Genomic DNA, 21,689 nt, shown 5'->3' on the forward strand with positions numbered 1-21,689 from the left:
TTAAAATGTAACCTTTATTTAACTAGGCAAGTCAGTTAAGAACAAATTCTTATTTACAATGACTGCCTACCCCGACAAACCCAGAACGACGCTGGGCCAATCGTGCGCCGCCCTATGGGACTCCCAATCACAGCTGGATGTGATTCAGCCTGGATTCGAAACAGGGACTGTAGTGACCCCTTTCGTACTGAGATGCAGTGCCTCAGACCGCTGTGCCACTCAGGAGTACAATGTTGAGATGTCTTTATTCTTTTGGAACTTTTGTAAGTGTAATGTTTACTGTTCATTTTGATTGTTATTTCACTTTTGTTTACTATCTACTTCACTTGCTTTTGAAATGTTAACAGACTGCATGTTTCCCATGCCAATAAAGCCTTTAAATTGAATTGGAATTGAAATTGAATTGAGAGAGAGAGAGGGGGGGGGGGGGGGGGCTATGAATAAAACATAATAAAATATAAGGTTTCCCTTTCTTATAACAACATTTGTCACGAAGGAGCAGCCATGTGTTCCACCTGGGCCAATGAGTCATGTCTTCTCAGAACTCAGACACAGCCCAACACACTCTCTCCATCCTGTGGCCGTCGGAGGTGCAATTGAACTGTGATTTGTGTTCCCAAGAGAGATCAAAAGAGAGATGCTGTCTGATTCATCTGCCGACAGACAGATGAATATGAACCAGACCCTGGCACGCACGCATGCAAAGAGCACAAACACACGGGCACACCACACACACACACACACACCACAATTGCAAACATCCACACACACACTATAATCACATTACCCATAGATGGACAGGTGGGAAGAGGGGAAGGAGGGAGAGAAAGAGAGAGAGAGAAATTAGGTAATGCAAACGGATTTGGTAATTGGACTAAGGAGACGGGGAAAAAATGACACAGTTGGTGAGGGTGTGTGTTATTGTGTGTACTTGTGTGTTTATGTGTGTGTGTTAAAATAAGGAGGAATTACATGACTGAGATAAGCATTTTTCAGTAGTGTTTGTGTGACAGCGTGATGTGTTCCCAGCAATCGCGCACGCACGCACACACACACACACACACACACACACACACACACACGCACACGCACATGCACACGCACACACACACACGCACACACACACACACACTCGGCAGGACTGCAGCTCCACTGGTTCTGAGCTTAATGATTCAAAGAACGTGAAGAGATGGTGTTGGATTGTAATACACACAGAAACACTGGGATATCTGTCTGACGTGATGCAACAGAGAGAAAATACCACGGGGAAGGTAGTTGACATGAGAAAAACATGACCTTATTCTCTAGACTCTAAAATAAAATGCTGTGTTAAAAACCCAGCACCGGGTAAATATTGGACACAACACACGTTGGGTTATTTTTTGACCCAGCCTCCTGAAAATGATCTACACTGCCTTCAGAAAGTATTCACACCCCTGGACTTTTCCCACATTTTGTTGTGTTACAGCCTGAATTTAAAATGATTTAGGTTGAAATGTTTTGGTTACCGGCCTACACACAATACCCCGTAATGTCAAAGTGTAATTCTGTTTTTCATTTTTTTTTGTGTTGCAAATGAATAAAAAATGAAGAGCTGAAATGCCTTGAGTCAAAAAGTATTCAACCCCATTGTTATGGCAAGCCTAAATAAGTTCAGGAGTCTTAATGTGCTTAACAAGTCACATAATCAGTTGTATGGACTCACTGTGTGCAATAATGGTCTCGAACATGATTTTAAAAGAACTGCCTCATCTGTGTACCCCACATACAATTATCTGTAAGGTCCCTCAGTTGAACAGTGAATGTAATAATTATGGTGCGACAGGAGTTGGCTGGCGTTTAACCGGCTCCTAACCAATTGTGCTATTGTGTGTGTTTTATTTTTCGCGTTATTTCCAACTTATTTTGTACATAATGTTTTTGCCATCATCTCTTATGACCAAAAATAGCATCTGGATATCAGAACAGTGATTACTCACCTCGTACGGGACAACGATTTTTTTTCTAACGTGTCGGACCGAAGAATTTACTTCAGACACCGGAAAAGGCCCAAATCCCAGTCATTCGCATGAAGAAGAGACAGAGATATAGGGGTCGTAGGTTGGGGTGCCTTTTAAGAATCAGATGCCGAGTGGGTGACCCGCCTCTACCATCGGTCCTTTTAGCCAACGTTTAATCACTGGATAATAAACTGGATGATCAAGACTATTCTACGGTCATCCAGAACAGCTGGTGTGCTCGTGCATGCTTCAGTGTTGCTTGCCTCGACGTGAGCATAAAAGACATTCAGCTTGTCTGGTAGGCTCGCGTCACTGTGCAGCTTGCGTCCGGGTTTCCCTTTGTAGTCCGTAATCATTTTCAAGCCCAGCCACATCCGACGAGCGTCAGAGCTGGTGTAGTGGGATTCAGTCTTAATCCTGTATTGACGCTTTGCTTGTTTGATGGTTCATCTGAGGGCATAGCGGGATTTCTTTTAATCCCGCTCCTTGAAAGCGGCAGCTCTAGACTTTAGCTCGATGCGGATGTTGCCTGTAATCCATGGCTTCTGGTTGGGATATGTACATACAGTCACTGTGGGGACGACATCATCGATGCACTTATTGATGAAGCCGATATTATTCCAGTCTGTGCTAGCAAAACAGTCTTGTAGTTTAGCATCCGCGTCATCTGACCACTTCCGTATTGAGTGAGTCACTTCCGTATTGAGTGAGTCACTAGTTGTTGCTTGTAAGCAGGAATCAGGAGGATATAATTATGGTCAGATTTGCCAAATGGAAGGCACGGGAGAGCTTTGTATGCATCTCTGTGTGTGGAGTAAAGGTGGTCTGGGATTTCTTTCCTCTGGTTGCACATGTGACATGCTGGTAAAAAATTTGGAAAACTGATTTAAGTTTGCCTGCATTAACGTCCCCGGCCACTAGGAGCGCCGCTTCTGGGTGAGCATTTTCTTCTTTGCTTATGGCCTTGTCAGACGCAGTCCAAGTCAACTGCAGGATGACACTGATGCAGCTAACTGGGTCAAGATGACGCCTATGCCTTTGTTATGACATTCTTTTGTTTACCCGTTACCCAACCGGGAACAACATTGATGACTATTGACTACTGAATATAGGCTTACATTTTAGTTGGTTGAGAGCGGTCTTAGTGCCAGCTTTCGTTTTGTGGTGGTAAATAGACGGCTCCGAAAAATACAGATGAGAACTCTCTTGGTAGTTAGTGTGGTCTACAGCTTATCATCAGGTACTCTACCTCAGGCGAGCAATACCTCGAGATTATTATTAGACATCGCGCAACAGCTGTTATTGACAAAAACACACACACACCCACCCCTCGTCTTACCAGAGGTAGCGTCTCTTTGCAAGCCACTACAGAGTGTAGTGCGTACGACCCAGTACATCACTGGGGCCAAGCTTCCTGACATTTATGACCTCTATTCCAGGCTGTGTCAGAGGAAGGCCCTAAAAACTGTCAAAGACTCCAGCCACCCTAGTCGTAGACTGTTCTCACTGCCACCGTACGGCAAGCAGTACCGGAGTGCCAAGTCTAGGTTCAAAAGGCTTGTTAACAGCTTCTACCCCCAAGCCATAAGACTCCTGAACTGTTAACCAGACTACCCGGACTATTTGCATTGACTATCCCTTTGAGCACAGTGAAGTTATAATTTACACTTTGGATGATGTATCAATACAAAGACGTTTTATGTATTTATTTTACTATGCAATTATTGCAACTATGCAATACAATGACAGCCTTGGAACAGTGGGCTAACTGCTTTGTTCAGGGGCAGGGCAACAGATTTTTACCTTGTCAGCTCGGGGATTCGATATAGCTACCTTTCGGTTACTGGCCCAACATTCTAACCACGAGGCTACCTGCCGCCCCTGATAGTGTGTCCTTCCCAACTTGCTTACCGGAGAGGAAGTAAAACAGTCAGGGATTTCACAATGTGATTGGAGAAAACTGAGGATGGATTAACAACATTGTAGTTAATCCACAAAGCAACCTAATAGAAATTAAAAAATGAGGAAGATTGTACAGAATAAAAATATTCAAAAACATGCAAAGTAATTCAACTTTTGTCTTGAATACAAAGTGTTATGTTTGGGGTGTTATGTTTGGGGCAATTCCAACACATTACTGAGTACTACTCAGCATAGTGGAGGCTGCATCATGTTATGGGTATGCTTGTAATCGTTAAGGACTAGGGAGTTTTTCAGGATAAAAAATAAACAGAATGGAGCTAAGCACAGACAAAATCCTAGAGGAAAACCAGGTTTAGTCTGCTTTCCACCAGACATTGTGAGATGAATTCATCTTTCAGCAGGACAGTAAGTAACCTAAAACACAAGACCAAATCTACACTTGAGTTGCTTACCAAGAACACAGTGAATGTTCCTGAGTGGCTGAATGACAGTTTCGACTTCAATCTACTTGAAAATCTATGGCAAGACCTGACAGTGGTTGTCTAGAAAATATCAACAACCAATTTGACAGAGCATGAATCATTTTTGAAAGATTAATGGGCAAATGTTGCACAATCCAGCTGTGGAAAGCTCTTAGAGACTTACCCAGAAAGACTCACAGCTGTAATCACTGCCAAAGGTACTTCTACAAAGTATTGAATCAGGGGTGTGAATACTTTCTAAAGACACTATCACTTGAAAGGTCATTTCATGACCTTTCAGAACCACTTGTCAACAAAGTTGAGATTCTGTTTTTAAAGACCTTTATATAGCTAATTCTGTTATGTGCCCTAGAGGTCAAAGTTCTGTGGACCTGTATGTAAATGGGATGTTTCTGTATTTAATTTTCAATACATTTGCAATAGATTTGCTAAAAACATGTTTTCACTTTGTCATTATGAGGTATTGTGTGTAGATAAGACTCCCTGATCAAATTAGAGGCTAAACAAAGATGGGTGAGAAAAAAAATCTTCACTTGAGCCAGTTTGTTACAGCAGGAAAATAATCCTTCAGCAACAGGAAATGTGAATCATTATGTGGATTATAATGAATGGACATTTTTGTAGGGGGTTTATACATGTTCCATAAGAGAAAATCAAGTCAAATTTCTAAGTGGAAATTATAAACTTACAAGGCCTTTTTTTAACCTCAAATACACTATAAGTTTAAAATGAAGTTCTCCTGCAACAGAGTGATCAAATTAAGATTCTACATCTGTAGCTGCTGTCAGCAGAAACAGCAGGCTATAGGAGGCTATAAAATGCATCTGGGCTGGAGAAATTGACCCATCAATACCGTTGTCATTATACTTCCATTAGAAAGACCTCCCACTGAGCTCAACTCATTGTGTTACCTGATAACACTGCTCTCCTCGGGCCGTAGAGAGGATACAGAGATGGTATCTTGATGACTGCAGCAGTCTATATCACTAGTGGGCTGATTAGGCATGTGTATTAAAACTTTTGCCACTCCTTCAAATGAGACACACATGAATGCCTGACTCATGCTCACACGCACGCACGCACGCACGCACACACGCACGCACACACACACACACACACACACACGCAGTAACATATTCCTCAGGGAATTAGGAGTGCTGGTTAACAGTATATAAAACATTACTAGGGTATCTGGCTGCAACATGGACAGACTGGTCTGTGTATCTGTGTTGTACCACACTTCTCTTTGATCAGCCGATACAGACATCTGCTCCGTACTGTATCTTTCTGTGGTGTGTGTGTGTGTGTGTGTGTGTGTGTGTGTGTGTGTGTGTGTGTGTATATTCCTGTCTGTCAATCTCCAGTGGCTCATTCATCCCCATCCTCTCCCCTCCACTATATGGCCTCTCCTATCTGTCATGTCTTTAATTTTAGTCTAGAGTAAGGGGTTTGCCCTTAAGCCTGGAGGGAAGCCAAATACGGTATATACTGTAGAGCCATTATTGCATGGAACCCTGTTCCATCGCATATTGCTCAAATAAGCAGCAAACCTGTTTACCAAAAAAAAACAGATGAAGCAACACCTCAGGGCACAACGCGTCTCCCATATTTGACCTAAACATTATGTGCATGTATTGATATGTAGGCTGTATGTGCTGTAATAAACTGTATATAGTTCTGTCCTTTAGCTGTTCTGGTCTATTAATGTTCTGTATTATGTCACGTTTCAAGTTTGTGTTGACCCCAGGAAGAGTAACAGCTTATGGGGATCCTAATAAAATACCAAATGCCCTGTAACTATTCCCAGGTCGCTGCTGATTAACAGTTTTGAATAATTCATGCTGTCCAGCTGCTGTTCATCTGCAGGTCAGTCTGAGTGACAGAGAGATAGATTCAGCTTTAATGGGACCGTGTGTGTTGTTAACGGGTGTGTGCGTTCTCCCTCTTCCATCCTTCCTCCCCCTTCCCCATCCTCCTCGCCCTACTCCCCTATCCTCCGTCCCACCTCAGATGATTCTGGAGGTTCAGTTGCATGTGACTCTATGTGACTGTGGGCCATGTGAGTTTCAGTGTGTATGGGACTCTGCCCTGTGGGAAGCCTGTTCCTGAGCTGACAGACAGTGGAGTGTCATCAAATTCCTTCACATGAGATCACACTCTACGGGGGGGGGGGAGTTAATGACATAGACACACTGTACTGGTAGGGGAATGTATCAAAGTGTCACCTGGGTCCCTCGATACTAGATGGTAGAAATGAAACTGTTATCAGTCTTGCGTGTGTGTGTACGTGGGTGGGTGTATAAAAATAATGATGTGTGTGTGTATGTGTGTTTGTGGCGTTGTAGGGGAGATAAGGAGCTTCCTGGACGGTCTAATTTCCTGTCCGACATTTGCGTTCTGTACTGAGCGCTTTATCACAGGAAAACACAGAGGGAAACTAAACCCACAGTCCGAGACAGGGAGACCGAAAGAGAGAACAAGAAAGAAAAAGGGAGGGAGGGAGGGAGGGAGGGGGAAGGAGATAGAGCCATGTAGCCATGGTATAATTTGTCCAAGCAGTGGGAGGAACAGAACAGAACAGCACTCTGCTCTACATTGACAGAAAACTCACAATGTTCCATGATGACACTTCCTGATTCTAATGGCTCATTAAAAGTAGGTGGGTAGTCTCCAGCTATAGCAGAGTCTACTGACAAGCTCAAAGCAGCACACACACGTACACACACGTACACACACACACACACACACACACACACACACACACACACACACACACACACACACACACACACACACACACACACACACACACACACACACACCTTCTGACAGGCTCAGAGCAGCAGAGAGACAGAAGAACTCCACGTACAAGTACAGTGCTCCTTTATATCCCTACTAATTACCCAGCCCAGGCAGACAGATCGCCTCATCTCCGATCCCACCCAATCATCGTTTAAAGTGCCAGCAGAGCTAAGAGTCTTTATCTGACACGAATAAAAGGGACAGTCAAACACAAAGTGTTAGTGTAGGAGGATGAGCAGTGAAAACACAACTTAGACTCTCTGGGATGAAACCTAATTGGGATTGTTTGAATAGAGCAAAAACTGTTTTCAAAGCGGCTGATTTCGAACTCCTGAGTAAGACATGATCTTGTTAAAGATTTTCCTTTAGAGTAACAGCTAATCAAAATCACTCCGAATGAGCTCAGGGCGAAGAACCAGCGTGACTCAGAAATCCACATTCATTCCCCACCGAGATTCGTCGCGAAACATATTATTTTGCTCACTCACGTATCCAATAGAAATGGAGCTGGCATTTCAACATGAAGGGACCGGCCACATGTAATAGAACTGGTGGTGAATGGCAAGTGAAGGGTAAAAGGGAACCTGGAGTAAGATGTGTGACATTTAGCCATAAATCACCTGTGAGACAGACAGAGCCAGGGCCCTGGGCTTCGATTGGTCCAGTCTACGCTGCAGCAGCATGGCCACAGAGGTAAGAGTGTCACCACTAAGACACACGCAGAGGAGAGCACATCCATCACACTCAGCCTCAGCCCACAGAGAGACGGAGAGAGAGAGAGAGAGAGAGCGAGAGCGAGAGCGAGAGGGAGGGAGCGAGAGGGATCGGGGAGGAGGGAGAGAGGGGAGGGAGGGAGGAAGGGAGAGAGGGTGGGGAGAGAGGGGGAGGGAAAGAGGGAGGAAAACTGAGCGAAGCAGAAACCGAAGTAAAGAGAGGAGGAGAGAAAGAGAGGGAGAGTTGGAATGACAGATTGGAGAGCAGAGCTCGGCTGGTTTTCACTGACAACACAAGCATGTCAACAGCGACCTCCGTAACCAGCCATCAGTCAAAGACGCATCCAAACAAAACAGATCTGCCAGCACACAAGCAAACACAAACACACAAATCCCCCAAAAGGCAGAACAAAGATCCAGTATCAACACAGGCCCCCACACACAAACTAATACCAGTGTGAAACCACAGCGTAAAACAGCTTTAATGTACAACCACTGGGCCGACTGTACCTCTCATTGTCCACACTCCTGAAGCCAGGCAGGATGTGTCTGAAGCTGGAGTTACGGTCCAGTTTGGGCTGGCTCTTAGTACGCTTTATAGAACCCTTCAGCCTCCGACTCAGAAAGCCCTGGAGAGAGAGAGAGGGAGAGATGGAGAGATGGAGGGAGGGAGGGAGGGAGGGAGAAAGGTCATCAATAACAACAACATATTGACACAGGATAATGACATGAAATGAATGAGTAGATGTTTCCAATCAGTCCAACGTTACAGTAATAATTCTATTGATAAAGCAATATCTGTCCAGTGAATAAATGATCGATAATAGCTCATAGAGGCTTGGAAAGTCAAGTCAAGGACAGACAGGCCTGGTGATTGAGAACTGTCTGTATATATGAGGCTATATGAGACCTTAGAGAGATGTCACACGCCCTCAAAGGAAATATTCGCATTCTCACTTGTACACACCACTAATCAGTCACTCACAGTCCGTCTATTTATCTTTTCAGCTTTAGCTTTCACCCTTTCACCCAATCCCCCTCTCCCTTTCTCGTTCTCTCTCTGCACTTTTCTCAAGATCCTACTCCGCCACATCTGCATCCCATGTCAGACTCCCTCAAGTACCTCTCTGTTTCCATAGAAACTGTTGGCTGGCATTGAGAGAGAGAGAGAGAGCGAGAGAGTGAGAGAGAGAGAGCGAGAGAGGGAGAGAGCGAGAGAGAGAGAGAGAGAGAGAGCGAGAGAGGGAGAGAGGGAGAGAGAGAGAGAGGGAGAGAGAGCGAGAGAGGGAGAGAGGGAGACAGAGAGAGAGAGAGAGAGAGAGATGGAGAGAGAGAGGGAGAGAGGGAGAGAGGGAGAGAGAGAGAGAGAGAGAGAGAGAGAGAGAGAGAGAGAGAGAGAGAGAGAGAGAGAGAGAGAGAGAGAGAGAGAGAGAGAGAGAGAGAGAGAGAGAGAGAGAGAGAGAGAGAGAGAGAGAGAGAGAAATGTGGCGTAGAAAAGGAACACAGCAAGTTTTTGGGGGAAGACAAAAGGCCTAGCTTGTGATTTCCAGCTGACACAGCAGAGAAGGGAGTGATGATAACGACATTAAGACGCACTGAGAGAGAGGAGAGCAGAGGAGTCACTTTAGTGTGCCCTCAATCTGTCTGAGGTGAAGGGAGGGGAGGAGAGGGGGAGGTTGGGCAGAGAAAGAACTGTAGGAAAAGAGACAAAGAGAGAGAGCGAGAGACGTATTGCTGCTCCGTGAGGACGCGGTTGCCTCCACCTGACGCGGTTGCCTCCACGATGCCACTCATACACACACACAGAGATACACACAGGCACACACAAACACAAACAGCCTGCAGCACACCTACCCTGGACGCTGACAGAAAACAAACGATAAACAGGCCTCCATCCCGCTGATAACACACCTGTATAATTAACACCTGCAATGTGAATGAGTGTGTGCGTGTGGCCAAGTGGCGTGGCACTGTTGCAGGCACAATACTAGTGATAGAACCTGGCCAGCAGATCACAGAGAACAGTGTTATTGTCATTCTCTGGATAGGGAACAAAGACCATCCGCTGTCCACTCCTCCAGACACAGGAACTTACGACACAATGCACTCAAAGTTCAATCGCTGTTGACATGGCTACACATGAGGTATGTGAGGCAGCGCCACACGGCCACAGACGCTTTGTGTCTTTTCAAATGTGTGTTTATGTACAGAAACGTACAGTGATGTGGGATAAGGTAACCAAACCGCATGTAGGTGCAGAGGCACAGCCTGTAGCTGGTTCTCTAGTATGCTCCAGCCAGCCTCTTCAAATCCAATTAGCTAAATGAATAAAGCTTCATCAGTCCTGATGGCTGGGAGGTCTAGACAGCCCCACTGCTCTCCTCTCCTCTCTTTCTTTCCTCCTCTCCTCTCCTCCCATCCATGCAATGACTCCCCGGCTGAGGGATTAGCCAAAATAAATCAGTCATGTTATTGAGCGGCTGGGTTTGGCTGACAAGCAGACCTTGGTTTGTGTGTATGTGTGCTGTGTGTGTGTGTGTGTGTGTGTGTGCGCGCAGTGTTTGAATAAGGAATGGGGTAATCATAGGGTAGAGTGAGTCAGACTATTCACCTTGAGTATTTATGGCATGACGCTGTAATGAGGTTGGCATCTTTATTTAGTTACAGCCTCCAATCAGGCCATTCACAACATGACATGTCTGTCTTACCAACGAGGAGTGAGAGAGATGGAGAGGGGGGGGGGGGGGGGGGTTCGAGAGCAGAGGAGGCTGGTTGGAGGTGCTATTGGCATACATGTTCATTGTAATGGCTGGAATGGAACGGTTGCAAATATCAAACACGTGAGAACCACGTTTGACTTACATTTACACGTTAGTCATTGAGCAGACACTCTTATCCAGTGCGACTTACAGGAGCAATTAGGGTTAAGTGCCTTGCTCAAGGGCACATCGACAACGCTCTTAGCCGCTAGGCTACCTGCCTCCATTCCATTCATTCCATTTCAGCCCTTACAATGAGCCTGTCCTCCTATAGATAGCCCCCACCAGCCTCCTCTGGTAAAGAGCGAGGTAGAGTGTGTGTGGTATGTTGTCACAGGTTGTTTGATCCCCTGGGAGCCTCAGAAAGTTTGCAAGGCAATTTCAGACACACACACACGCACACGTTCAGTACACAGGCACACACACACACACACGCAGACCAAGACACACACACACGAGCGATGCGTGGGCTGATTTATAATCTGCCGCCCCCGCCGTTATGTCTGCGGGGCGGGCGGGATGAAATAAAGAGAAGACAAATACATTGTGTGGATACAGTCTTGTCCGTTAGTGCCTAAGCTTTAGGGCCTGTAACTGTACGCACGACAATCAGCCGAACATGCCAATCGCCACTTGCTTTTGGGAGAGGTGCAGAAAAAGCTCACGCTGATCCACGGTGGCAAAGAGGGACGTCAGAGTTGAATTCAATAAGAGAAAAGCGGCGAAATGGCTGAAAATAAAGAGAAGGGAGGGGCCCGAAAAGTCATGTTTAGGAAAGAAATTGGTGAAAGAGGATGATAGCGGGTGCCGGCTATGTTATGTGTGATGATGGCGAGGCGCTTCACAAATTCGACAGTCAGAAGACAGGGACTTTAAATAGGCCTGTGGCAAGTCAAGGGGACTGTAGCCTGATGTTCAGATGGGTTAAATGGAAACTGAAATCTGGACACGGGACAGTAGATCTAGGAGGAATTGATGCCTCTTGGGTATTTCAGACTGTTTACATGATGAATCTGTCCTTTTTTTAAAAATGATTGGGCTTTGCTTAACTTGTATTGTTGTGTAAAATAACCTGTATTTGGGTTATTGTGTATATGAATGTGTAGTTTAATGTGTTTATTGTGTTTTTTTCCCTGTGTATTGTGGTGCTATACAGGGCTCATCTGGAAAAGAGACCTCGGTCTCAGCATTGACTCCCTGTCAAAATACATGTTAAAATGAAAAAATACAGTAAAGAAAGCTCTCACATGTTAAGTTCTGCAGAATTATACACATATATAATTATACATACACTTCTTGCAGTGAAATTATACACCAAATGTAGGCTATATTTTAATTCGGGAACAGGCGTGACCCAACGCACCACTAACGCACGCACGCACGCACGCACGCACGCACACACGCACACACGCACACACACACACACACACACACACACACACACACACACACACACACACACACACACACACACGGCTAACCTTCTGGGGACACACAACTCAGTCCCATTCAAAATCCTATTTTCCCTAACCCCTAAACCAAACAAGTACTCTTACCCTTACCCTAACCTCAACCCCCAAAAACCTAACCATAACCCTAAACCTAGCTCCTAACCCTTAACGTAATTCTAACCCTAACACTAATTCTCACCTTAACCCTAAACCCCCTAGAAATAGCATGTGACCTCGTGGGTACTAACAAAATGTCCTCAGTTGGTCAAATTTTGGTTCATTTACTCTTCTTGTGGGGAATAGTTAAACACACGCACACGCGCACACGCACACGCACACACGACTCTATAACCCTCTAAAAAGCAGAAGTAATTCCACATCTCACACACACAAAGGCGACCTCTTTTTCCCTGCGAGAGCGTAGGACTAACAAATGAAAGCCCCATCCATTCCTATTAGCCAGATAACTACAGTAAGTGAATGGAGTCCTGTCCCTGTAGGGTAATGGAGGGGGGGGGGGGGGGGGGGGTATTAGTGGCTGGCTGGCTGGCTGGCTGGCTGGCTGCTTTGGCTTGCGTTGTTGGTCTCTCTCTCCCCTTCTCCCTCTCTCTCTGTCTCTCCTTCTCCCTCTCTCTCCCTGTCTCTCATTCCCCTGACCTGAACCTCAACTACAGGCTGTTTCGAGAGAGAGAGAGAGAGAGGGGGAGGGACGGACAAAAGCTACAGGTTCTTTTCCCAGTACTACTCCTCCTCTCTCTCTCTCTCCTCTAACTCATATTTGATCTGGGGGACATGATGAGGCTGTGTTGGCCTATTTACTCTGTGATTTGAAACGCTCTGTTCACAAATTCATGTACTGCCTGTCGCGAATTGCATACAAGTTGATGGTGTCTATTTTCGGATCACTTCTGTTCATTTCTGATCACACTCGTTCGGTAGGAGTGGGTTAAGGGCATACAGAATAGCAACCGACACTGTACACTCTCAGTCGGTTCAATATAAATGACAGGCTATAGAACTAGCAACTACCATCTACCAAGGACACTGCCCTGCCAAGGTGAGCCATTCGTCTAGCTCAGGGGTAGGCAATCCTGGCCCTGATTAGATAGAGAGACAGGAGTGAACGAAAGAGAGGGTGTGATAGAGAAACAGGAGGGAACGAGAGATGAGCAATACGAGAGAGAGAGAGGGGTGTAAGAGAAACAGGAGGGAACGAGAGATGAGCAATACAAGAGAGAGAGAGAGGGGTGAAAGAGGGTGAATGAGCAAAAGAGAACTCAGTAAAGGACCACCTCCCTCCTGGAGACTCATGGCTCATATGTGTTGTATAACTGATGTGTGAGCTGGTTGGTTTGCCTATCAGGCCTCTTCACTGCCCGGTTCTCTCCGACCCGCGTGGACCCGCTCCACACTAAGACAACATGGGACGGAGGGCATTTTGGGTCGAGTTTAACACAGTGACACCTTCCCTCGTTGCACCCTACGACTACCTGTACTGGGACGGCCCTCTTCGTCCTCAACTCAACCTTAAATGCCAAACTATCGCGTGCTTTGATCGTCGTGAGATGTTCTCGCAAACGATCCATACTTCCACATATTTCCAAACCCTGTGCTTATCAAAGATGATCAACACTTGAATACATAAAAACTTCACCGCATTTAAATGACGGCATAAACGAAGGTAAAACATTGCAATATACATGATGTAATGACCTTGTTAGAAATTGACCTTGTTAGAAATTGTTAGAAGTTCAAACCCCCGACTTGACAAGGTACAAATCTTTCGTTCTGCCCCTGAACAGGCCCCTAACCCACTGTTCCTAGGCCGTCATTGAAAATAAGAATTTGTTCTTAACTGACTTGCCTAGTTAAATAAAGGTAAAAAATTGAATGACATAATATTCTTCAAACCTCCATAGTTTATAACATACATTCCACCATCCAAGACACCAAACTCACTTATGCAAAACACGTTAAACATGGCGCTGACTGTTTACAGAACGACACCTTTCCGTTCATTATTGTGACACATATTCTCCTAGCCTGTGGTTATCGTTGTGAGAACACGCTAGCAACATGCCGGCAACAACGGAGTGGCTGTATGACGATACGGCTGTCACAGCCAGAGGAGACCCCTTTACCATTACATGTTAACACACTGTCAGTCACAACAGCCTCGTTCGTTAGTCCCAACTCACCTAGGCTGACAGCTAATTAGGCCTAGTGTGTGTGTGTGTGTGTGTGTGTGTGTGTGTGTGTGTGTGTGTGTGTGTGTGTGTGTGTGTGTGTGCGTGATGGTACGGCTGGGTCATAAATATCCGAACAGATAATAATATAGCAATACATCCAGTAAGGACCTGCAGTACACAAGAGTAAAATAACAGAGAGTAAACATACGCCAGTAAAGAATACACAATCAAATATGGATTTGTTGACACTTGTGGTGTGAAAAAGTATTTGCCCCTTTTCAGATTTCCTATATTTTTACATATTTTTTTCAACACTGAATGTTATCAGACCTTCAACCAGAACATAACATTAGATAAAGGTAACCTGAGTTTACAAATAACAGCAAAATGTGATACTTAGTTATTGAATTAACAAAGTTACGCAACACCCAATTCCCCTGTGTGAAAAAGTAATTGCCCCATTTCACTCAATAACTGGTTGTGCCACCTTGAAGCGCCAACGACTCCAACCAAACGCTTCTTGTAGTTGTTGATCAGTCTCTCACGTCGCTGTGGAGGAATTCTGGCCCACTCTTCCATGCAGAACTGCTGTAACATTTCAGGGTTTTCAAGTTGGAACGGTTCGTTTTGAGTCCTGCCGCAACATCTCAATTGGGATTAGAACTGAACTTCGACTAGGCCATTCCAAAACTTCTTCAAATGTTTTGCTTTTTAACCATATCCATGCAGACTTGATTGTGTGTTTTGGATCATTGTCTTGCTGCGTGACCCAGCTGCGCTCCAGCTCACAGACGGATGGCCTTGTAGAACTCTCTGATACCGAGCAGAATTCATGGCTCCTTCTATTAAAGCAAGCCGTTCAGGTCCTGCGGCAGCAAAACATCTCCAAACCATCCCACGACCGCCGCCACGCTTGACCGTTGGTATAAGGTTCTTCCTGTGGAATGCAGTTTTCGGTGTTTGCCAGACATAAATGGGACCCACCTCGTCTAAAGTACCGGAGTATCAAAAATATGCAAAAGCAGAGACAATTAGAAAGGGGATCAAATACTTTTCCACAACACTGCATGCAAACACCTGTACGTCTGAGATGACTCATTCAAACGGACTGTATTTCTGCGTGTTTTTGTCTGTGCGCGCTGCGGTCATGCACGTGTGTGTCCATACTCCCGCTTCCTCTGCGCCAGCGGTTTGTTGAATCATCGCGGTCAGGACAGCCCAAAACCCATGGGATGTCTTTTGTTTGAGCAGAGGGGACACCCCCCCCCCCCCCCCCCCCCCACACACACACACAAAATCACTGGGCCAGAGTCTCCAATTAGACCCCTAGAACAATCTGAGACCGAGGGGGAGGAACGTAGGGGGGAGAGTGGGAGGGATAGAGGGAGAGATTGGATGAGAAGAAGTCCTAATTCAGAATCAATTTGACGAGGCATTGCAATCAGCCTCAAGGGTTTGTTGTGTGGCTGTACGAGAAGAGTCGAATTGGGTTGGCACCACTCTCCCCACTTTAGCGGAGAACAGGACAAAATTGTGTATCCTGCACTCTTAGCATGAAGGTGCCATATAGAACCTAAAATAGTTTGTCACCTGTCCACATTTATTTATTATTTAACCTTTACTTAACTAGGCAAGTCAGTTAATAAGAACAAATTCGTATTTTACAATGACGCCTACCCCAGCCAAACCCTCCCCTAACCCGGATGACGCTGGGCCAGTTGTGCACTGCCCCATGGGACTCCCGATCACAGCCGGTTGTGATAACAAACCCTGGTTTGATCCCTGATTGTGTGACCCCTTTATCACTATCACAGTGCCTTAGACCGCAGTGCCACTTGGAAAGTCTCATTACAGAACCCTTTGAAGAACCTTTTTGGTTCCAGGTAAACCTGGAACCAAAAACATTTTGGTTCCAGGTAGAAGCCTTTTGGGTTCCATGTGGAACACTTTCCACAATTTTTTTTTTATACCTGGAACCAAAAAGGGGTTCTCTTATGGAGTCAGCCAAAGAACCCTACACACACATGGGCTCCCGAGTGGCACAGCGGTCTAAGGCACTGCATCTCAGTGCTAGAGGTGTCACTACAGACCCTGGTTTGATCACGGGCTGTATTACAACCGGCCTTGATCGGGAGTCCCACAGGGCGGTGCACAATTGGCCCAGCGTCGTCCGGGTTAGGGGAGGGTTGGCCTGGGGTAGGCCGCCATTGTGAATAACTATTTCTTTGTAAAGGACTTGCCTGGTTAAATAAAAAATAAAAACATTCTAAGAGTATGGGTTAGTTGTTTGGGGGAGAGAGAGAATTCTTCAACCAAGTGTGTGTGAAGTCTTCTTATCGAATCAGTGTGTGTGTTTGCATGACAGAGTCCGGGGCCGGGATAACTGTGTGAGAGAGTCATTTTGACAGATTTAGCTCAAAGCCTAGGAGGAGGTACTTTAGATGTCAGGACTGGTCTTTCAGGAGGAGAGAGGGGGCTAAGAGCTGGGATGTCCTTTCAGCAACTGGCCAGGATGGATGGAGGGTGAGGGATGTCACTCACTCACACATACGCATTCACACACTACATTGCATCCAAGTAAACACAGTGGGCAAAAAGTGGACTGTACCCTTACTTGCCAGAAGAGGGCACTGTAATGACAAACAAATGGAATAGTCTGCAGATAAGCTGATGTTAAATCTATTGTTATCTCATTGGGGGGGGGGGGGTATAAAGTTACCCTGATTCTATGTTAGGTTTAAGATTTTATCGCTTATGGTTTAAGGGATGGTTTGAGTTTGGTAAGCTGATCCTAGACGTGTGCCTAATGTGCCAGGTACCTTCTACCTCTATCATATCATATCCAAACATGAACTTAATGGCCTCATGACTCAGGAGAAAGAGAAATGGTCATGTGACTGTACAGCGAGACACAGTGGCTTCATCTCATCACTTTTCTCCTCTCCTCTCTCATTCTCTCCATTCCTCTCCTCTCCTCTCTTTTCTCATTCTCTTCTTTCCTCTGGTCCCTGCAGGGAGCAGCTTAACTGACACCCGATCGATCGATATAAAGCCTACCCGCTGTCTGTCGGACTCCTCTGTGTCTCACTAACACTTTGTCTCCTCTCTCTCGCCCCCTTTTGTCCCTCTTCTGCACTCTCTCCCCTACCCTCTCGCTCGTACGGGCACGCGCGCTTGCGCACCATGAATGTTTAGCCACGGCAGGCGCAACCCCTTGCCACAACACTTCGTCTACACGCACAACCACACTTCCGTTCTCTACTCATAATCTCAACGAGCCAATCCACAGCAGCTGTATTTGCCATTAAAACCTGGTGGAAACAACTGCTCGGTTCATAAAACACACTTCAGTCTCACTTTGTGGAAGTTCAACCATTCATGTGTTTTTAATATGGCTTCCAGTACACGAAGTTAGTGTCAGAGGCACATCAACTATCTTTTATAGGTACGGTCAACAGACAGCAATAGTGTTCTGTGGACACATGGTGTGGAGTGGAGGGTTTTGGCATTGTCATAGAGAGAGATAGATGGAAGGAGAGCGAGTAGACGGAGACAGGAGACAGGAGCATACTACATCAACTTGAGTTCGACAAAAGATGGAGACCTTGGTAACCAACACGGGGGAAGCTAATGTATATGTTGTCAATCTATAGGAATAATTTCTGTTTGAACCAGTCACAGTGGACAGAGAAGCGTTTCCATTGGATCGGCAACGTAAAGAGTTTGTTTGCATTCTGAATGTTTCCCGATGGCCGTGTACAGTTCACCTAGAGGTCCTCCTCTCCACTCTCATCTCTAATTTGATGGGGATGCGCTCTGCTTATAGGTGGTAAGCTACTTATGGATGACTCACAGAGTCTGCATTTCTGCAGTTTGTAGCAGTTCAAATATCTGTTGAATAAAACACGGTGAGAAGTGGCTCATTTTGAGCCAGGGGAAGAAAAGAGAAAATGAAATGAGGCCTATTGCACCACAGATGTATCATTCCACAACGGCTGGATAACTCCACACAACCTGTACATCAGAGTGCATTCAGAATGGGTGTTATGGAGAAGCTCAATGAGATTCAGACGGGCATAGAATCACCTGGAGACCAGACTTCTATTCATGTTGACGTGACATCCTAAAGACTACTGTACTCTCCCTGTCTCCGGAAGTCTCTCTTCCAATTAGTATTTCTTTCTTTCTGCCTCTCTTTGTCACACGCTCTTGACGCACACGGGCGCGTGCAGGCACACCCTCTGCGTGCTCCGGCAGGCGAGTACTCACGGTGACTCTGAAGGGCGTGGCTGCTGCGGCAGGTTCCATGGTGTGGGTGATCTTGTCCGGCGCACCACCAGGCATGCTCCGTCGGCGGCCCGTTCGCTCCGGGGGCGACTCTGGGGGAGACAGGGAAGAGAGAGACAGGGAAGAGAGAGAGAGAGAGAAGAGAGAGACAGAAGAGAGAGACAGGGAAGAGAGAGAGAAGAGAGAGACAGGGAAGAGAGAGAAAGGGAAGAGAGAGAGAGACAGGGACGAGAGAGAGACAGGGAAGAGAGAGACAGGGAAGAGAGAGAGAGAGACAGGGACGAGAGAGACAGGGAAGAGAGAGAGAGAGACAGGGACGAGAGAGACAGGGAAGAGAGAAAGAGAGAGGCAGGGACGAGAGAGACAGGGAAGAGAGAGAGAGAGAGAGAGACAGGGAAGAGAGAGAGAAAAGAGAGAGACAGAAGAGAGAGACAGGGAAGAGAGAGAGAAGAGAGAGACAGGGAAGAGAGAGACAGGGAAGAGAGAGAGAGAGACAGGGACGAGAGAGACAGGGAAGAGAGAGACAGGGAAGAGAGAGAGAGAGAGAGACAGGGACAAGAGAGACAGGGACGAGAGAGACGGGGAAGAGCGAGACAGGGAAGAGAGAGAGAGAGAGAGAGAGAGAGAGAGAGACAGGGAAGAGAGAGACAGGGAAGAGAGAGAGAGAGAGACAGGGAAGAGCGAGACAGGGAAGAGAGAGAGAGAGAGAGAGAGAGAGTCAGGGAAGAGAGAGAGAGAGACAGGGAAGAGATAGAGACAGAGAGGACATCAGTCAGGATAATGGAGTAAAATACATGTTGTGCAACCGGCTTTGTTTCCAAAAGTCAGGCTCAGTTAAACAACCAGCATAACGTTTCTTTCATTTTGCACATTGTTTTCATGTTCTTGTTCAACTCCATTTCATTTGTTGTCTCTAAATAGACAGCCCTGGGGTCTATCTTGATCTGACACTGCTTTGTCTTTCATTGTGTGTCTGTTCTATGTGCAGTGATTTAATGCGACTCCTGTTATCACAGACAGTGATAGTTACCACTCTGTCAGAGCCATGCGGTACCATGTGCTGCAGATCGGGACATGTCCACTCCAAGAATGTGAGACATGCCAAGTATGCATGTTGATACAGCGATACGCTTCAGACGATGGTACAGCACAGAACAGGACTGACATTAACCGTGGGTTGCCATGTTTTTGCAGATGGGTGAACTAACTTAACCCCTCACGGCAATGTTTCCATTCGAAACTGTAGCAATTAGCGCTTGAGGCACATAACTCATTGTTGTTTTGTTTTTGACAGGAGAGGTTTCATGTCTTGCATTGTGTTCTGGTTCATCTACCTTGTGATCGAAAGTGGACACTTTTCCCCTTAAAAAAACCCACACAAAATCACCCCTGTCAGATACCGCATACTTTAAGGGAAAGGAAGAAACCAGGAGACAGGTTTTTGGTGTTGTCAGTGTCGGTAGTCAGACTCCCCTGTCTGTCTGTTAGCCTGTCAGCATTAGCTGTGCCACAGTAAATTAGAACGTCTGCTATGTTACAGGGCTGTCTGCTGTTTTAGCACACAGAGTAACTGGATAAAAGGACAAGACAAGGTCTGACTGAGGGAGAACACACACGTCCTGCTGGGACAGACAACTGATGGGAACGTCCTGTACTGTTTACACCTCGACTCAGTCCCGACTGTGCTGACGCCAGTATGCCGTACAACTCGCAGTAGGCTACGCGCGAAAACAAGCGCTCAAGCTAAACTTTCGCACTTTTTTGACATCATGTGAACACTGAAATAGCAAATCAAATGTCACTGGTCACGTGCGCCTAATACAACAGCTGTCGACAACGCTGCTTAGTGTGGACTCTCCCTTCATGTAAGTACTGTCAATCCCCCCCCCTCCCACAACCTTCTATAGCAGACACAGTGACCCCCCCCCCGACCTCTGTGAGGTCACTGGCAGGCCAATGTTGATCTGTGTCAGTTTAGGGGACATCACCGGTCTCTCTCTCTAATTCACTCTCAATTTTCAATTGGCATGGGGGACATGTGTTTCCATTGCAGAAGCGAGTGATTTAAACAACAAAAAAAAACACAAGTGAGAAGACACAAAACAATATCAACAGAAAACTATTAGAAAGTGAACAGCAAACATTGCACTCACAAAGGGTTATAAAAGAGAGTCATTTCAAGTGTTATATTATCAGCTGTGGACCGTGTTTTAGCAGTGTGCAAATAGCTGTAGTACAAATAGTAGGGGAAGATAAATAAGCAGATACATATTGGTGGTATTTACAACGCTGTTTGTTCTCCACTGGTTGCCCTTTTCTCAAGGCAACGGGCCACAAATCTTGCAGCTGGGATTGCACACTGTGGTATTTCACCTAACAGACATGGGAGTTTATCAATGTTTGATTTGTTTTCAAATTCATTTGTGGGTCCATGTGATCTGCGGGAAATATGTATCTCTAAGGCGGTAGGTAACATGCTTGGCAGGGGGATAGGAAGTGCAGCTCAGTTTCCCACTCATTATGTGGGCAGTGTGCACATTCTCTCGAGAGCCAGGTCTGCCTACGGTGGCCTCTCTCAATAGCAAGGCTATGCTCACTGAATCTTTACAAAGTCAAGGATTTTCTTAATTCTGGGACAGTCATAGTGGCCAGGTATTCTACCACTCTGTACTCTCTTTTTAAGGCCAGATAGCGTTCCAATTGTATTGATTCTTTCGAGGTTGTCAAATCTTTTTGCTTTCTCATAATTTGTTTGAGTCTAATTGTGTCTTGGTCTTGGGGCTCTGTGGGGTCTATTTGTATTTGTGAACAGAGCCCCAGAACCAGCTGGCTGAGGGGACTCTTCTCTAGGTACATATCTTTGTAGGTGAGGGCTTTTAGGCGGTTGTAGAACTGAACAGCTCTTTTATGGATGTTGATAACTAGCAGGTATAGACCTACTTCGACTCTGCATGCATTGTTTGGGGTTTTGCGTTCCACACAAGAATATTGTTGCATAATTCTCAATTGAGTCTCAATTGGGTGTTTGTCCCTTTTTGTGAATTTCTTGGTTGGTAAGCGGACCCCAGACCTCACAACCAAAG

The 21,689-nt window shown here is 45.9% G+C and overlaps 1 protein-coding gene and 1 long non-coding RNA gene across 7 annotated transcripts in view; one reads left to right on the forward strand and one right to left on the reverse strand.

The window, feature by feature from the left end:
• LOC149970437 (uncharacterized) overlaps window positions 1-21,689 on the forward strand; it is a 223,759-nt gene that overhangs the window by 198,279 nt on the left and 3,791 nt on the right. The gene's annotated exons all lie outside the window — the stretch shown is intronic.
• Window positions 1-21,689, reverse strand: part of dab2ipb (DAB2 interacting protein b) — a 246,587-nt gene that overhangs the window by 123,534 nt on the left and 101,364 nt on the right. For all 6 annotated transcript variants that reach the window (XM_090227118.1, XM_090227120.1, XM_090227121.1 and 3 more), the window contains exons 2-3: window positions 18,589-18,698; window positions 8,431-8,549 (exon numbers count right to left, since the gene is read on the reverse strand). In XM_090227118.1, coding sequence (XP_090083244.1) covers window positions 8,431-8,549; window positions 18,589-18,698 — 229 coding nt within the window. The remainder of the gene's footprint in view (window positions 1-8,430; window positions 8,550-18,588; window positions 18,699-21,689) is intronic.

This window comes from Oncorhynchus mykiss, chromosome 29 (genome assembly GCF_057628025.1).
Source record: "Oncorhynchus mykiss isolate SJ-2025 chromosome 29, ASM5762802v1, whole genome shotgun sequence".
NCBI lineage: Eukaryota > Metazoa > Chordata > Actinopteri > Salmoniformes > Salmonidae > Oncorhynchus > Oncorhynchus mykiss.